At 56.0% G+C, this 17,367-nt stretch overlaps 1 protein-coding gene across 1 annotated transcript; it reads left to right on the plus strand.

Moving 5' to 3' along the window:
- Nucleotides 1-1,114: 1,114 nt before the first annotated feature.
- TRIM50 (tripartite motif containing 50) lies at nt 1,115-10,366 on the plus strand. The gene is made up of 6 exons (XM_075528138.1): nt 1,115-1,513; nt 5,081-5,176; nt 6,830-7,060; nt 7,167-7,189; nt 8,713-8,837; nt 9,771-10,366. The coding sequence occupies exons 1-6, from the start codon at nt 1,115-1,117 to the stop codon at nt 10,364-10,366; spliced, it is 1,470 nt and encodes a 489-aa protein (XP_075384253.1).
- Nucleotides 10,367-17,367: the final 7,001 nt, after the last annotated feature.

The following is a 17,367-nucleotide window of genomic DNA, read 5'->3' on the forward strand; positions in this document are numbered from 1 at the left end:
ATCCATTTTTAAAACTCCAAATAAACGAATAAAAAGACCAACATTCTAAGCAAAACAAAGACAGATTGAGACAGCATTCCATCCTCGTACTTGCCCTTTCCTCTTGGGGGTGTGCAGGACATTCACACTGCCAGGGAGCCACCCCTCCAGACCATACCTGGTCAAAGCAAGCGCCTGGACTTTGCCGTTATCAGAACTGGCTGAGCAGAAGCTGCCTCCCAGGTCCCGTGATGTGGTACGGTTTCCACCTGATTCTGGGTGACCTTGAGAACCCAAGGGTGCTGCTGGGAAGGGGAAGGGGAGGAGAAGGAGGAGGAGGAGGAGGAGGCAGAGGCAGGGTGGACGAGTGGACAGCCAGCAGCAGTGCCCAGGTGTCTGAGCCTGCGGGCCCCGCCTGGGAGGAAGCAAGCCTGCCGGCCTCAGCCCTGATCTGGCAGGTGGTCTGAGTGTCTGGTGAGAACTTCAGTGGACCGTGAGAGAATCAGGTAGTACCACATCCGGGTGTCTGCCTGCCTCTGTTTCAGCCTCAGGCCCGGTATTCTTCTCTGTCGTGGTCAATCATTTGGGGGCTGGGGTGGGACCCTGGAGGACTCTCTGGAGCCAGGCAGAGTGACACGGGGTTTCTATCGTACGTGTTCCAGATCCCTAATGGCAGAATCTCAAAGGGAAAACTCCAGTGATTTATAATAAGAATCCTCCCAGCCGGTGCTCCAAGGGATGGGAACTGTTCTAGAAGGTGGGAAGGCCAAAGAGTTGCTTCTAGAAACAGCCTTTGCTTGGGTTTGCGGGGGGGTGGGGTGGGACGGAGGGTGTGGAAGGTGCTGTCGAGGCAGGACTCCTGTTGCGACAGAAACTTGCATCCATGAATAACACTCCAAATCCCCCTGTAATTGGGCCCTTTCAGGGTTACCACCAAATTTAAATTTTGACCCAGAATGACTCTCTTTTTCTCATTGACATGCCCTGCTTTACACCTGGGGAAACTGAGGCCCAAAGGCTCTGTGGATTAGGACTCCAATCCTAGACTGGCATGCTTCCATCCTAGGGGTGGGGTGGGCAGAGCCCTGGGCAGTGGAGTGGAGGGGACAGTCCTCCTGCTGTGCTCAGCAGGTGCATGGCGTGGCAGGTGAGTGTGCCTGAGCTGGAGGACCGCCTTCGGTGCCCCGTCTGCCTGGAGGTCTTCAAGGAGCCCCAGGTGCTGCAGTGTGGTCACTCCTACTGTAAGGGCTGCTTGGACACCCTGTCCAGCCACCTGGACGTGGAGCTGCACTGCCCTGTGTGTCGGAAGTTGGTGGACGGCAGCAGCTCTCCGCCAAACGTTTCCCTGGCCTGGGTGATTGAAGCCCTGCACCTTCCCAGAAACCCGGAGCCCCAAGTCTGCACCCACCACCGGAACCCACTCAGTCTCTTCTGCGAGAAGGACCAGGAGCTCATCTGTGGCCTCTGTGGCCTCCTGGGCTCCCACCAGCATCATCGCATCACTCCTGTCTCCACTGTCCACAGCCGCATGAAGGTGGGAAGGCGGAAGGGACCCCGGGGGAGCAGGGTCAGGGTCTATGAATTGTAGAGCCCAGGATGTGGGCACTCTGTTTGGGACTCTCACCCGGGGCAAAACAGGGTTATGAGGCAGGAAAATTCTGTTTCCTTCCAGCCCTGCCCTGGAGCAGACCTTTTGGAGGCACCCATCCATCCAACTAGCCAGCCAGCCAACCATCCATCTATCCAACTATTCATCCATTCACTTATCCATCCAACTGTCCATCTATCAACCATCTATCCAATCATCCACCCATCTATCCAACCAATTATTCATCCATTCATCTATCCACCCAACTATCCATCCATCTATCCAACTATCCATCCATTAACTTATCCATCCAACTATCCATCTATCAACCATCTATCCAATCATCCACCCATCTATCCAACCATCTATCCAGTCAGCCAGCCAACCATCCATCTATCCATTCATCTATCCACCCAACTATCCATCCATCCACCCAACTATCCATCCATCCACCCAACTATTCACCCATCTATCTAGCCAACCAACCATCCATCTATCCAACGATCCATCCATCCACCCATACATTCATCCAACATCCAGCCAGCCAGCCAACTATCCATCTATCCAACTATTAATCTATCCCTCCATCTATCCCTCTATCCATCCATCCAACTAGCCAGTCAGCCAACCATCCATCCATCCAACTAGCCATCCAGCCAACCATCCATCTATCCAACTATTCATCCATTCATCTATCCATCCAACCATCCATCCACCCAACCATCTATCCAACTATTCATCCATCCATCTATCCATCCACTATCCCGCTAATCAGCCAGCCAACCATCCATCTATCCATCCAACAATCCAACCATCCAACTAACCATCCATCTATCCATTGAAGGTTAAGCTGCTACTAGAGCCAGATGTTGGGGATTCTAGTAACACACCTGCTGGAGAGCCCCGGGTACCAGTTAGCTCCTTCTGGTTTACTTTCCTGTGTCGCTCTTGTTTGTTTCTAGAGTGCCTGTCCCCACCCCCTGTCACTCAGGTAGGGTCATCAAGGCAAGGACTTTGTTTTGTTACCCACTGAATGCCAGAGTAAGCACTCTGAAGTGTATTGGCTCATATTAGCTCAAGCAATGAACTCCTGCCTCTATGATCCAGCTGGTCTGCAGACCACAAGAACAGCCCAAACCAAACTCAGTGCCATTGAGTTGATTTCCACTCACAGGACCCTGCCCCTCCAGCAGACAGCGCAATTCCTCCTGCTGCATTGGGTGAGTTTGAACCGCTGACCTTACAGTCGGCAACTTAACGCATAGCCCACTATGCCACCAGGGCTCCTAGTGTAAAGATATCAGGTGCAAAAGACCAGGAGGCAAACAGCAGGGCACACGCTAGGAATGAGAAATCATTCCAGCGAATCTGAGGGCAGGTGAGACCGAGACGGGGTAGAAAATGGGAGGGCTTCAGGAACCGAGTAAGAAGGAGAGCTGGGGCAGACTACGGGGATAATTAAAAGCAAAAACAAACAGAAAAATAGCTTCCACTGAGCTGATTCCAACTCTTGAAGCCCTCGTGTGTGTGTCAGTATAGACCGGTGCTCCAGGGGGTTCCAAGACTGCTGGTTCAGAAGTAGATCTCCAGGCCTTTCTCCCGAGGGGCCTCTCAGTGGACTTGAACCTCCAACCTTTCAGGTAGCATCTGAGCACATTAACCATTTGCACCACCTAGGGACTCCCAGGGACCATTTGCAGGTAGGAAGGAAAAATATGGGGGTGCAGGTGAGGACAGAGGAAAGACAGGTCCTTTTGCACAGACACTGGGAAGGAACATGGGAGCGGGGAGGCTCAGAGTGGGCAGGTGGAGGGTGAGGTGTCCACGGGACAGTCATGAGACGGTATCTAGCGGACAGTCTGGAAGCCGTGAGGGATTGATGACAAGGACTTTGGCATAATCTAGGTCTGCGTGGAAATGGATGGCCAATCCTGGAGAGACTGTGGGATGGTAAAGGGAGACACTGCTGGGGACCCAAAGGAGCAGGGGCAGGGGGCAGGGGAGGTGGGGAGACAGAAGTGGTAGGGAAGCCGGCTATGTGTGGTCCCCTAGAAATCACGGAGACAGAACAACGGAAGGACACGTTCCCGTGGGGAAAGATGTCTGATCTGGGCTGAGCAGCATTCTTTCTCAGGAGTACAGTCAGAACCGATTACCTCGGAGAGGCAGCGCTGGGGGAGGGTGGCAGGAAGAAGCCAGCTGCGGGGTGGGGGGGGGGGATGGACCTGAGACTGAGCTTTGTTGGGGAGGACTGCAGGAGCGAAGGTTCCTGTGCCTCACCCCTGCCAACCAAGAAGCCGGGCCCCACTGTGGGTCCCCACTTGGACTTTGGGTTTCTGGGGCCCCAGGGCTCTTTCCTGTGGTGCCCCCATATTACGTTTCTCTGTCGCATCCCTTCCAGGCTTTGCTGTTTGCTCCTATCTGTGGGGGATCTTGAGAACCCCCAGGTGGCGCAGTAGGTTACACATTGGGCAGCTAACTGAAAGGCCAGCAGTTCAAATCCACCAGCCGCTATGAGAGAAACAGGGGGCTTTCTCCTCCTATAGAGTCACCGTCGCAGAAATCCACAAGGGCAGTGCTTCCCTGACCCACTCGAAACCGACTCGATGGCATTGAGTTTGGATTTATTGGGATCCTGGGCTATTTCTTTCTATAATCCTGTTATCTCTCTCTGTGACAAAGTTAATGTACCTTGATTGGAAAGGCCATAATCAGCCTTGATCTTCTTGGGCCAGTGGGAGATGTTCTGAGGGCCTTAGGACCCACAGCCAGGACTCTTAGGTCTACTTACCCCTAAGTTTTTCAGTTCCCTTCTGAAAGCTCACGGAATCATTGGGAACTATCCCAGCTAAAGTGTCCGTACACTCGCAGGGTACAAACAAAAGGTCTCTGGTCACTTGGAAGGGCAGGTCTGCAGGCGGTCTTGGTGGGAACCCCTAAGGCAATGTCCAATTTGGGTCCAGGGCAATCCAGGAGAAGGGAGCGGACTTCAGCCTCAAGAGGTCCCGGAATCCAGGTGAGGCCTAAACCTGCGGGGTTGCGACCTGAGGAATGAGGAGTCACCAGGTTTGCCCTGCACCACAGAATATACCATGTGCCCTGGAATGAGCCTGTCCTGGGGCCCACCTTTTGGCAATGACTATTGACCAGATGCCCATTAAGGCTGGACCTCTTGGGTGGCATGAGTTGACTAGACAACCTAGCAGGTGCCTGACTGGCAGCATTCCATGTAAGAAGTGTTGGTGTCATGACTCTTGTATGGTGATTACTTTGTCATAGCCCAACCCGTGTTTGACATCCCTCTCATGTCACGGAGGAGGTGGACATCGAGAGCTTCCCTGGGCTTGGTCATGTTTACCATCAATCCCTTGGTGCGATGGGCCCCTGGATAGCTTGGCCCCCTGCGCTGCCTTCCCTGGGGAGCACAGTGCTGTGGCCACTGGGAAGGGCTAGGCCCCCCGAACTGAGTGAGCTCCGGGGCAGCCACTCACACTCATGGCCCTGTGCCTGCAGGAGGAGCTCTCGGCTCTCATCTCAGACCTCAAGCAGGAGCAGAAGATGGTGGATGAACATATTGCCAAGCTAGTGAACAACAGGACCCGGATTGTCGTGAGTGAGCCCTCTCCACCCACTCCCTGGGGACCAAGCACCTTTGCTGTCTGTAGGGGTCCTGACCTTTTTTCCCCTTCACCCAAACCCACGCCGCCTACAAACTCAAAACACCAAATGCACTGCCCGTGAGGCGGTGTCGACTCAGCGACCCCATAGGAAAGAGGAGAGCAGTCCCTGTGGGGTTCGGAGACTGTAACTCTTGAAGGGGAGACAAAGCCTCATCTTTCTCCCAAGGAGCAGCTGGTGGTTTTGAACTGCTGACCATGGGGCTAGCAGCACCAGGGCTTCCCCATATGAGTACTTGAGAGCCCCTAGAGGACAGAGTAGAACTGCTCCCGTGGGTTTCCAAGGCTGCAAATCTGCACAGGAGCAGCAAGCCTCATCTTTCTCCATTAGAGCGGCTGGTGGTTTTGAACTGCTGACCTTGTGGTGAGCAGTCCATCCCATAACCCACGACACCACCAAGAGTCCCGTACCCACTGCCATTGAGTCAATGCCAACTCCAAGCCACCCTATAGGACAGGTTTGAAATGCCCCGGTGGGTTACCAAGACAGTAACTCTTTGTAGGAACAGAAAGCCCCGCCTTTTCTTCTTCGGGGCAGCTGGTGGTTTCAAACTACCGACCTTGCTGTGAGCAGCCCTACTAGACGAACAGAGAGCCTGAATTCAAGGCATTCCTGGGTGGCCTGGGAAAGTGAAAACCCTACTGGGAGAATTCAAATTCGCTGTCAGGACTGGCTCCAAGCCAACTTTCGTCCTTCCTGCCCTTGAGACTGAGATAACCCAGAATCTGAGCCCCAGAGGTAAACAACCCAAAGCCCCTGGGACTGGCTCTGCCCGTTCCCCGGGTACCCGTGTTTGCTCGACCTTCACAGCTGTGAGCGGGTTGGTGGTGGGGCCCTTCCAGTCCCATGGGGCCCAGGCCTGTGCAGGCCCTGAAGACCCTGGCCACTTTCTACTTGTCTGCACAAGAGGTCAAGGCGGGGCGGGAGAGGGTGGAGGCTGTGGGCGCTGAAGGTGGCGGAGGAGCAGGGCCTCATGCACGCTGAGCTTTATCAGCCTTTATCACCCTTGAGTGTGTGTGTGTGTGTGTGTGTGTGTGTGTGTGACTCCATGTGAGGGAGGCACAACTCCAGCCCCACAGGAAGCCCTAGACTGGCTCGCTCCAAAGCAGAGGATCTCTCAAATGTTAGGTTTTTATCCATCATGGAGCTCCGGGATAAAACATGTCCTTCACCACACGTGTTACAGCGGTTACTCGTTGTTTCTGCAATCTGCAAGGTTGGCCGTTCAAAACCACCAGCTGCTCCCCGGGAGAAAGACTGGGCTTTCTCTCTATTTCTGTAAAGAGTTACAGTGTCGGAAACCCACAGGGGCAGTTCTACCCTGTCCTATAGGGTGGCTATGAGTCGGCATCCACTCGATGGCAGTGAGTTTGGTTTGGGGTTTTAGCTACACATTTCAGAGTGAGCCCTGCTGTCTGACGTGCGAATGGGGGTCTGCCATCACTCCCTCCCTGGACCACATCTCCCTGCCATACTTAGGGCTCCCAGGTATAGTGAGCACTGAATCAGCCCACCTAGCCTGCCTGGGAGTCAGGTGCCAGAGCCTGCACAGGTCCGGCTGTGACTGGCCCCTGCCCGCTCCAGAATGAGTCCGACGTGTTCAGCTGGGTGATCCGCCGAGAGTTCCAGGAGCTGCACCACCTGGTGGACGAGGAGAAGGCCGGCTGCCTGGCGAGGGTGGAAGGCCACACCCGAGGTCTCGTGGCCTCCCTGAACATGCAGCTGGAGCAGGCCCAGGGCACTCGGGAGCGGCTGGCCCAGGCGGAGCAGGTGCTGGAACAGTGTAGCGGTGGGAGTGATCAGGAGTTCATTCGAGTGAGTGGGCAAGGGAATGGCCCCGGCTTGGGCCCTCGGGACCCCAGGGTGTCCTCCTGCCTAACCACCCTCCCCCTTGGCCTCCCCCATCCCTCTTGTCTTACAGAAGTACCACGCCTTGGCAACCAGGTGAGGGCCTCCTCGGGAGCATCGCAGGCTCCAAGGGAGACCCCCTCCCCCCAGTCCCTGAGTTCCTTAATTTGGCTTAGTCAGTGCTTTGGAGTAGCTGCCCACGTCTGGCTCTGCACGGAGCCTGGGAGATCGGGAGATCAAAGTCAAGTCCCTGCCTTCAGGGACCACAAACACTCCGCACTCCAGTTTCCAGCTCCTCCTGGCTGGGTGACAGAGGCAAGCTGCCTGACCTCTCTGAGCCAGAGCAGATGGGGAAGTATGGGGGAAACGGTGCCGGGGGGCCATAGCCGACATCCCTGGGCTCAGATGTGCCTCCCCCTCCCCCTTTCTGCACTCTGTTCATACTCCAAATGTTTCTCTCCCTGTATCTACATCTGCATTGCGACCCCTTCATTCATAGCAAAGACCACTTGGAACCCCAGCCCATACTCCCAGTTATGGCGGGGGTGCGGGTGGGGTTATTAGGGAGTTAGTAGGTGACAAGTCAGGATCGGCAAACAGGATGATGCAGTCGTTGGTCCCACCGCGGTGCCTCTCCTCTCCTCAGCTAGTGGCCAAGTTTCTTTCTGGTCCTCAGCCACTCAGCCACATGATCTCTTGGTCTCTCTGCCTACATGGGCCAGGAAACCAGCCCACCGCCCTGCCTCACAGGCTCTTAGACTCTTAGATATGGTGACCTCTCTGTTCTGCTGCATGGTCTCCTTGCTTTGGCCCCTGGTCTCACCTGGCTCCTCTGCTCTGTCCCGTGGTTTCCATGGCAAAGCCTCCGGAGCCTCTGGTTTCGGCTGCCACAACTCCATGCCAAGATCTTGAATGTGCTTCGAGAGTCGTGCTTCTTCACCGGCCGGAGCTGGCTCTTGGACACAGAGGAATGGCTCTCATGGAGGGGTGGCTGCTGTCTCTCAGCAGACCCTGGCCCCGAGGGAACAAGGGAGGTGACGTGGCTCACATCAACTGCTAAGGTGCAGACTTCATCTCACCTTAAAGCTGTCTGGAACATTACAGAGAACTCCTTCCAAAATGGGGGTATGGCCAGAGAGCCATGTGCCATACTGGGCACGATCTCAGCGATGACCACACAGAGCACTGGGCATTCATGCACAGATACTGGTGTAAATGAATGGGCAGGGTGTCTGCCTGGCTCCGTAGGGGGCAGGCACCCACTCCTGGGTCAGTCAGCCATGGCTGATGGCCAGGGTTGCCCAGTAGAGGTCAGCAGATCTCAAGCTTGTACCAGTACGCCCAGAAAGACTTGCTAAACCCAGATTCCTGGGCGTCAGCTAACAGTCCCTAATGCAGTAGGTCTGGGGTAGGACCCAAGAATTTGCATTTCTAACCAATTCCCTGGGGGAGGCGGGGTGCAGAGTGGGCAGGCTGCTGCTGCTGGACTCAGGCACTTTGAGAACCCATGCTGGGAAGGGGTGTGGGGCGAGGGAATGATGCTTTGAGCTCTGGGTTTGGGTGCCCACATGAGCAGGTCGGATGCCTCCCTCTGCCCTCACTGTACCTGTTGCACCCAGAACAGAGCTGCAGCAGGCCCGGCCTCTGGAAGGTACGTTCAGCCCTGTGGCCTTCAAGCCAGGCCTCCACCAGGCCGACATCAAGTTGACAGTGTGGAAAAGACTCTTCCGCCAAGTTCTGCCAGGTGAGGCCCTTCCTCCAACCTCCTCCCCAGGAATGACTGCCCAGGGGGAGCTGGTTAGAAGTCCGAGGGGAGAACATGGAACCAGAGCACCACCCCTACCCCCACCCACACCCCGCCAACTTGGGCTCAGCTCCTGGGTCATTGACATTCCCCGATTCATCACAGTAGTAAAATGACAGTGATGAAGTAGCAACGACAATAATGTTCTGGTTGGGGGGGGGGTCACCACCACATGAGGGACTGTATGACAGGGTCGTGGCATGAGCAAGGTCAAGAACCACTGCTCTAAGAGCTGCATGGTCTGGTGCCAGGCTTCACGGACATCCTGGACCTGGAGGGGGGGCTTCATCTGCATCAGCCCCCAGGGGGTGTCTGGAAGGGTTGCTCCGAGGTGGGTTGGCAGGGGTTTGCAGCTGAGTTTGAGCAAGTAGGTCAGCTGTGGGGTGTGTCCTCTGAGTGGCTGCCAAGAGCACCAACGGACCAAGGCTGGTTGCTGATGAGTTCCCCCAGAAGACCTTGAGAGTTGAGCAGGGGCATGTTGGTGGCAGGCTGCAGTGTTTGGTGGAATCCCTTGACATGGTTCATTCCGCCAGCAGCCTGGGGGCCTGCTGCTCTCTGCCGGCTCCTCCTAAGCCCAAGACCAAACAAACTCACTGCCATCAAGTCCATTCCGACTCATAGGACAGGGCAGAACTGCCTCCGTGCGTTTCTGAAGCTAACTAAATGGGAATAGAGCACCTCCTCTTTCTCCCGAGGGGCAGCTCATGGCTTTGAACTTCCAGCCCTGCGGTGAGCAGCCCACTGGGTAGCCCACAATGCCTCCGGGCCTCCTGAGCTCAGGGGACGCAAAGGAGCCAGGCAGAACGCCTCTTCTCCAGGGTCTGCTGCCTTCCGCATGGTCTCCACAGCTTGCCCCTCGGCTCTCTCCCCCAGCCCCGGAGCCTCTCAAGCTGGACCCGGCTACGGCCCACCCGCTCCTGGAGCTGTCCAAGGGCAACACGGTCGTCCAATGCGGGCTCCTGCCTCAGCCGAGAGCCAGCCAGCCCGAGCGCTTCGACTATAGCACATGTGTCCTGGCCAGCCAGGGATTCTCCTGCGGCCGCCACTACTGGGAGGTGGTGGTGGGCAGCAAGAGCCACTGGCGTCTGGGGGTCATCAAGGGCACGGCCAGCCGCAAGGGCAAGCTGAGCAGGTCCCCCGAGCACGGCGTGTGGCTGATCGGCCTGAAGGAGGGCCGGGTGTACGAGGCTTTCGGCTGCCCGCGGGTGCCCCTGCCCGTGGCAGGCCACCCCCACCGCATCGGGGTCTACCTGCACTACGAGCAGGGGGAGCTCACCTTCTTCGACGCTGACCGGTGCGACGACCTGCGGGTGCTCTACACGTTCTGGGCTGACTTCCAGGGCAAGCTCTTCCCCATCTTCGATACCTGCTGGCATGAGAGGGGCACCAACTCCCTGCCCATGGTGCTGCCCCCACCCATCAGGCCTGGTCCGCTCCCCCTCCCACTCCCTCAGCCCACCAAGTGGTAGGGCTGCCGCCAGGGGCCCAGGAGCAGGGAGCACCTCCCTCGCTAGGGAGCCTTTAAACGCTGTCTGACCCCAGACTCCAGCCCATCCTCCATGCCAAGTCACCTCCAGCCAGCATTGGCGGGTCTGGCCCTTGGTGACCGGCCACAGTGGGCGGTCAGGCAGAGTATCTCTTGGTCCCAAATAGCTACCATGTTCTCTCAGATGCGACATCTGTCGCCCTACTGATTGCCGGGGTTGACTCAGCTCATCTGGCTGCCAAGGTGGGTGTCCCCTTCCTCCCTCGGTGCTCCATGGGCTTCTCCCTCTCCTGGAGCTGCAAGCCCCATTGAAGAGGATGACCTTCCCCGATAGAAGGAGGCCGGCCCTTCCGTCAAGGGTATCAGAGCAGCTGTGCTCCCCTGCTTCAAACCAAACCAAACACAGTGGCATTGAGGCGATTCAGACTCATAGCGACCCTGCTGTAGGACAGGGCAGAGCGGCCCCTGTGGACTTCCAGGACCGTAACTGTACAGGAGCAGAAAGCCCTGCGTTTCTCCCGAGGAGTGGCTGGTGATTTCGAACGGTGGACCCTGCGGATCCCAGCCCAGTACGTAACCACTACACTCCCGGGGCTCACCTGCTCCCCAGCTAGAACCTCCAAGCAAGCTCTCCAGGTCCAAATAACCACGCCATCTGTACTGCTTCTTCCGACAGCGAACGTTCCCACCCAAGACTTTTCCTTCCACGCGGCATTCGTGGGAGGCCGCTCCCGGTTCAGGGCCTCTCCTCTCTCAGTTCTTGTCTGGCTCACAAGAATTCAGACAAGGGACAGCGGTCGTCAGAGAGCTCAGAGTCAGAGAAAAGGTTGGAACGGAATGAGTGAGTTTCTTGAGAGAGGCCCCCAGCTAACATGAGGGCCAACCTCTGGGGGCCCAGATCTCCATTCCACCCCCTGCCCACATGGTCCGTACTGGAGAGTCACAGACCACCTGGCCATTGACCCACATGAGGCTCAAATGACTCGGGCCTGGGTCCTGGGGGAGAGGAGTAGGGGCTGTGTCCCCAAAGGTCTCTATGGGTTACCCTCTCAGGTAGATGAGGAAATAAGGCTTGAAAATGGCAGGATTGCAAAGGAAAGTGAGAGAGGGGCCCCCTGGGCGTGCTGCTGGACACCAGGGAGTGGGCCCAGAGGCCACATCTGCTGACGGCGGTCCTGTCCCTGTCCCTCAGGCACCTTCCCTCCGAAGCATGTGGAAGGAGAGGGCATGGTTGAAGCAGGGTCACCTGTGGCCAGGGCACTTCAGCGCCTTCTGCCACTGTGGCCCATGGGCTGCCTACGCTTCAGCTCACAGGCCCCGTGAGGGCCATGAGGCCTCTCTGAGTCTCAGCAGAACGTCCAGGAGCCCAGCAGGGCTTGTGAGAGGCTGTTTCAAGGTCCTCGCTCGCTGCCCCCTTGTCCTCTCGTGTTAGTTTGGGTGGACTAGAGAAAGGAATCCAGAAGACTCATGCGTGTCTAAGAAACAGCTTAATATCAAAGAGTAATTATATATTAAGAAAACATCCCAGCCCAGTCCAGATCAAGTCTATAAGTCCGATATTAGCCCATATGTCCAATACTAGTCCATAAAGTCCTGTTTAGACACATGCAGTGATGCCGAATGCAGGAAGATCATGGGCCAGTGGGTGGAAAGTCTTGTGGATCCAGTGTCAGTGGAAGTACCTCAGTGCTGGCATGGGTCTCCACGTGGCTCCTCCAGCTCCAGGGCTCTGGCTCCATCAATGTAGCGCCACGTGGCTTGTCAGGGAGTTTGCGTCCCGCCTCCAGGGAGGAAGTCAGGAGTTCCCAGAATCTTCAGGAGAAAGCTTTGTCCACATAGAGGCCTCATTGGCTATGACCTGATTGACAGGCTAGACTCCACCCCGTTGCTCAAGTTGGCAGGAGATGATGTAATTGCCACACCCCTCTGAAGGCCATCATGAGAAATAGGCCTCCTCACTGCCAACAGTCAGCATTCTGATGAGGTAAGAGGCTTTCTGCTCCCGTTCCTTGGAACAGAGCTGCAGATGATGAAATGTCTCATCATGGTCTAGAGTTTGCTCATCAGCTGTGGGGTCCTCCCCACCTCACCATGCAGCCGGCCTCCCTTTGATGGTGGTGTTATCCCTTTGGGTGTGTGGGACAAGGACCACGGGGACCTGGAACCTTCGGTCATGCTGTCTTTTGCTGTCTACGTAAGTCATAAACTCTCTGAACAGATGAGTGGCTTGTGGTCCTTTTGTGGGCGGAATCCATCAGCCTTGGTCCCTGCTGTGGGTTTCAGGCCTTGCAGGCCCCGTAGTAGCTCCTCCTTCAATTGTCTGATGGGACCAAAGACTGACTCCTCCTGTCTTCCCTGAACCTTCACCGCCCTACTATCTGTCCTGGAAGGTGGCTGCTGGCCCCAAGGAAATGTCAATCCTCAGGCATCCATTGAGTTCAGTTGGTGTGGAAGGTGCCAGCAGGAGCTCCCCCTACCCACCCACCCATCCCCAACTCTGGGACAGGAGAAGGAGCTTGAGGTACTTATTTTTCTTGTTTCCGCCTACCGGGCTATGGGTTGACAGATGTCCTGTACCGAAGCCTCCTGCCAGGAGGGCCTCTCCTTCATCCCTCCAGGGAAAGGAACAGTCGGGGTGCTTCTGGGAGCCCCAAGTACTGCATCATCTCTGGTTCCCTAGTGTTGCCCAGGCTTGTAGACCTAGCCCTGGCTCAGCATCCCTGCCATGCCTCTGCTGGAGGGCTCCTTTCTCATGCCCGCCGGATGATGCCCCCACCCACTTAATGCATTGAATGCAATCCCTTTGGTTCTGATCGGCTGGTCAGAGTTAAGTCTGCGGCTTCTGGCCCAACGCTCTTAAGTGATTTCCATCCGATGTGGAGAGGAACCAGCAGTTAATTCTCCAGGGAGGAATCAGCCTGGAAACTAATGGGCGGGGGATACGGGCAGAGAGAGAAGGGCTGCGGTCAACGGCTTTGAGGCCATCTCTGACCTCCTCTGGCTTCCCTGTTGCCAAAAGGCAGGGCTCAGGCCAACTGCTACGCGCCACCCCTCTTGACCCTGCTCTCACACCAGCTGTCCCTGGCACGGCACTCTGCCTCTGCCAGGCTGGGTAGCTCGTTGTATGGCACACAGAACTCCCAGAGATGGGGGCTTATTAGGGCTTATTAGTTCATTAGGTTACCACAAGTCACAGTCAAGAAATAGTAAAGATGCAATTGGGGCTTCACGGGGATACCTGTCCTCAGCCAGCAGCCATGTTTCTCAGCGGTCCTCAGCCTCTCCTCGGCCACGTGGTCCCTTGACCTCTGCCTCTCAGGGCCAGGAAGCCTGCCTGTTCCTCTGTTCTTACAGCCCCATATCTCCGCGCTGCTCCTCCTCCTCCTCCTCTGTCTCATGGTCTCTGTGCAGCAGTCCCTGGTGCCTCTGGTCTCAGAGACTCCAATGTGATCTGTCAGCATTGCGCTCGCTCTGCTTCGGCTTCAAAGAGAGCAGCATCCTGACAGCCAGGGGTGTGGCAACTAAAACCGACCAATCCCTCGCTTCGCGTCACACACTCTGTTTGCATAGCGCCGCCCAACCCTTCCGTTTGAAAGGCGGACTGGCCGGCGCCCCTTGACACAAGGTTGGTGAGACTTGTCTTCTGCAGTTTGGACATGTTGTCAGGCGAGCCCAGTCCCTGGAGAAGGCCATCCTGCTGGGTACAGTGGAGCAAAACAGAGGAAGGCCCTCAAGGAGGTGGATGGACACCACGAGATCCAGCACAGGACCGATTGTGAGGATGGCGCAACGGCAGTGTTTCCTCCCGCTGCGCGCAGAGGCGCTGCAGGTTGGAACCAGCTTGATGGCCCCTAACAACGACGACGACAACTACTTCCAGTCCTTTGATGGGAATTCCAGAGACACGGCTGGAAGATCCATATAAACATCTCATGCCACCGCAAAAGCCTCTGAGTCTGGAGCAGGGGAGATGCTACCGCTTGGGGCGGGGGTATGGGGGGGGGGCGTGGCTGGACCAGGGCGGGCTGTCAGAGCTACTTCAGTGCATATGAACTTCATGCTGTGGTCATCGTGATACTGGGGGGACAAAGACAAGGTAAGACTGATGGACAGGAGACCAGAGGCTGGCCCACTAGCAGGTTGCACGTGGCAGCCAGGGGGACTGAGAATTGGCTCCGGGAATGGGAAGCCACCCCAGCCGGAATAGGGTTTGGTAGGCCGGAGGGAGCGCCAGGCTAAATGCAAGATAGAGGTTCACACTTCCTGCGGGGGAAAGGCAGGCACCCTGCCCCCAGGAAGACTTACAGCCCGAGGGACAGTGCCGCGCTGTCCTCCCGGGCCCTGTGAGTCCGAATCGACTCGCCCGGCAGTGGGTTTGTTTTTTCGGTCGGGGCTGTGAATCGGCACATTTAAAAGGGCTGTGAGGAACAGGTCACCGGACACCCACATCTAACATGACTCTCCAACACAGAGAACCAGAGCTCCTTGGGGACGTGGTTCCAGTCTAGGACTGGGACAGGATTTCCAAGACATACAAGATAAGCTTGGAGGAACCCGTTGTGCCAGGCAGGCAGGACTTGCTCAAAAGACAACTGACGAAGCAGCCCACAGTGATGTGTGTGTGTGTGTGTGTGTCAGGGGGACCCAAGGGCCAACTCAGCGTGCCCCCGAGGGCCAACAGTGGGAAAAATGGGGCGAGGCACACGGTAACGTTGGTTTGTGAGTATAGCTCAAAGTATAAGATGAAGACTCGCGAGTCCATATTGACACAACCCAGTGATTCAAATACACAGATGGGGCAACGGGGCAAAGAGACGAGTCTCCCACTCAGAATTCCCAGTAATTCATGTCCCTGCTGTGCCCCTCAGAGGAGCCCTGGTGATGGGATGGGTACACCACGCGGAGCTGCTAACTTCAGGGTCAGCAGTTCAAAACAACCGGCTGCTCCAAGAGCGAGAGAGGAAACTTTGCACACCCATACAGAGTTCGTCTCGGGGACTCAGGAGTTGTTGTGCCCTGTCCTCTACGGTCAGTATGACCTCGAGTTGACTCGATGGCAGTGAGTTTGGCACTTTGGGTGGTGCCTCAAGGAGGAGAAGTATGACCCACCCACGATTATTCAGTGTGGTCTGTGCATAGGGGCTTCTTCCTAAAGAATCACAAACATAACCAACCCCCAAAGAAACAGAAAGGGGAGTTCTTGTCTGCACAGACAGGAGCAAAATGCCACGTATCTCCAAGATGAAGACACCTGGGTCCTCCATCCCTCCAGCTTCCGAGAGCCCTTCCTGCCCCTCCCTGCCCTCATACCCGTCTGTCTGTAAGTGGAGGTCTGTCTGGTGGGTGAGCCACATTCTCTCTGAGGGTCTCCAGAGGAGTGGTTCTCCACCTGGGGGTCCCACGACCCTTTCACAGGAGTCAACCGATTCATCACAGTACCAAAATGACCGTGAGGAAGTAGCAACGGAAATCATTTTATGGTTGGGCGTCCCCACCACACAAGGAACTGTAGGCGTTAGGGAGGTTGAGCACCGCTGCTCTAGGTGGAGCTCTTGGTTCATAAATAGGCTCAGGTGAAACAAACTAAAGCAACCCCTGCCACCGGGTCAGCGCCGACCCTGGCGGGTGATCCTACAGGACAGCCAAGACCTGCCCCTGTGGCTTTCTAAGACTGTAACTCGTGACATGACTAGAAAGCCTGACTCAGCTTTCTTCCACAGACGTCTGGTCATTTTCCAGCAGCCGGCCTTGTGAGGAGCAGCCCGAGGTGGAACTCCCTAGGCCACCAGGGCTCCTTTCAGTGGATCAGACCACGTGGCTCCTTCCAGCGACTCTTGGGGTATGTGTGGGGCGAAGTTGAAGAATACTGATGTATTTGACAGGTCGCTAGATTAGGGTCAAAGGGGGTTGTCTTTCTGAATGCCTGCGCTAATCAAAAACTAGCTGTTCATTGCCACAATAAAGGGGTTGGCAAGGAACCAGGCACACTAATTAGATACCGATGGGAAAATCCAGACTGAGCATGTGCAGGCTAAGGCCACCTAGGCATAGGTGAAGCTAAACCTGGCCATAACCAAGACACATGACATCCCACAGGTGTGCTTAAACTCAGCCAAGAAGGTTGGCCAATACCCTCGACCACGCCTCCCCAGCCAGTGGAGATAGGAGGGAACAAAACCCAACTATGGGCAGAGCTTGGGGCCTTCTTATCTTCCCCGTATGCTCTGCAAGGGGGGTTGTCTGGAGCCATGAGGCCCGGCCATTGCTTGGAATTTATTAGGACTTGCCTGGAGCCATGAGGCCAGGCCATTACTTGGAATTTATTAGCCTGAGCTCTGGGCATTCTTCTACCCCAGCCTACGTGACAGAGCACTGCAGCTGTAAAGCTTGAGCAAACAAGGGGTGATGCTCTTTAGATAAGCACCCCTGTCCTGCATCCCCTTGATTGGGCAAAAGATCGGCTTCCCCTATGCTTGATTTGCATGTACATGCCACTCCTCTGCGTACCTAATTGAAGACTGTAAGCCCTTACTGACTCATGGGCAGGGCACGCTCCCCTGAACTCCCTGATTGGCCTGTTGCCAAGGTGCCTAATCTGCATGTGCAGCTGAGGCTGCCCCCTTGGCTGGCCGTTATAAGCTGTGACTCTTTGTTCATTAAAACAGGACTTGATCAGGATATTGTCTTGTCCTCATTCTCCGTGCCTCTTGTACCCCCCCAATTCCCACTCTCTCCCCCAGGATCCACGGTGAACGTCTTGCGGGACGGGACAGGGGGTGGGGAAATCTCTCCTGCCTGTGGGTGTATGGGTGCTTGCTCTCTTGGCCTCTGGGGATTTTCCTGCTCTTGGTTCCACATGTGTGGCTTCCCACTCCTGTTCCAGAATTCTTTCCACGTGGTTTTTCACGTTCAGTCTCGAACACCCGTGAGCTCCTCACGCAGCCTTGCATGCTTTCCAGAAATAGCATGTACTTTTGAGACTGA

The sequence above is a fragment of the Tenrec ecaudatus genome, chromosome 12 (assembly GCF_050624435.1).
Source record: "Tenrec ecaudatus isolate mTenEca1 chromosome 12, mTenEca1.hap1, whole genome shotgun sequence".
NCBI lineage: Eukaryota > Metazoa > Chordata > Mammalia > Afrosoricida > Tenrecidae > Tenrec > Tenrec ecaudatus.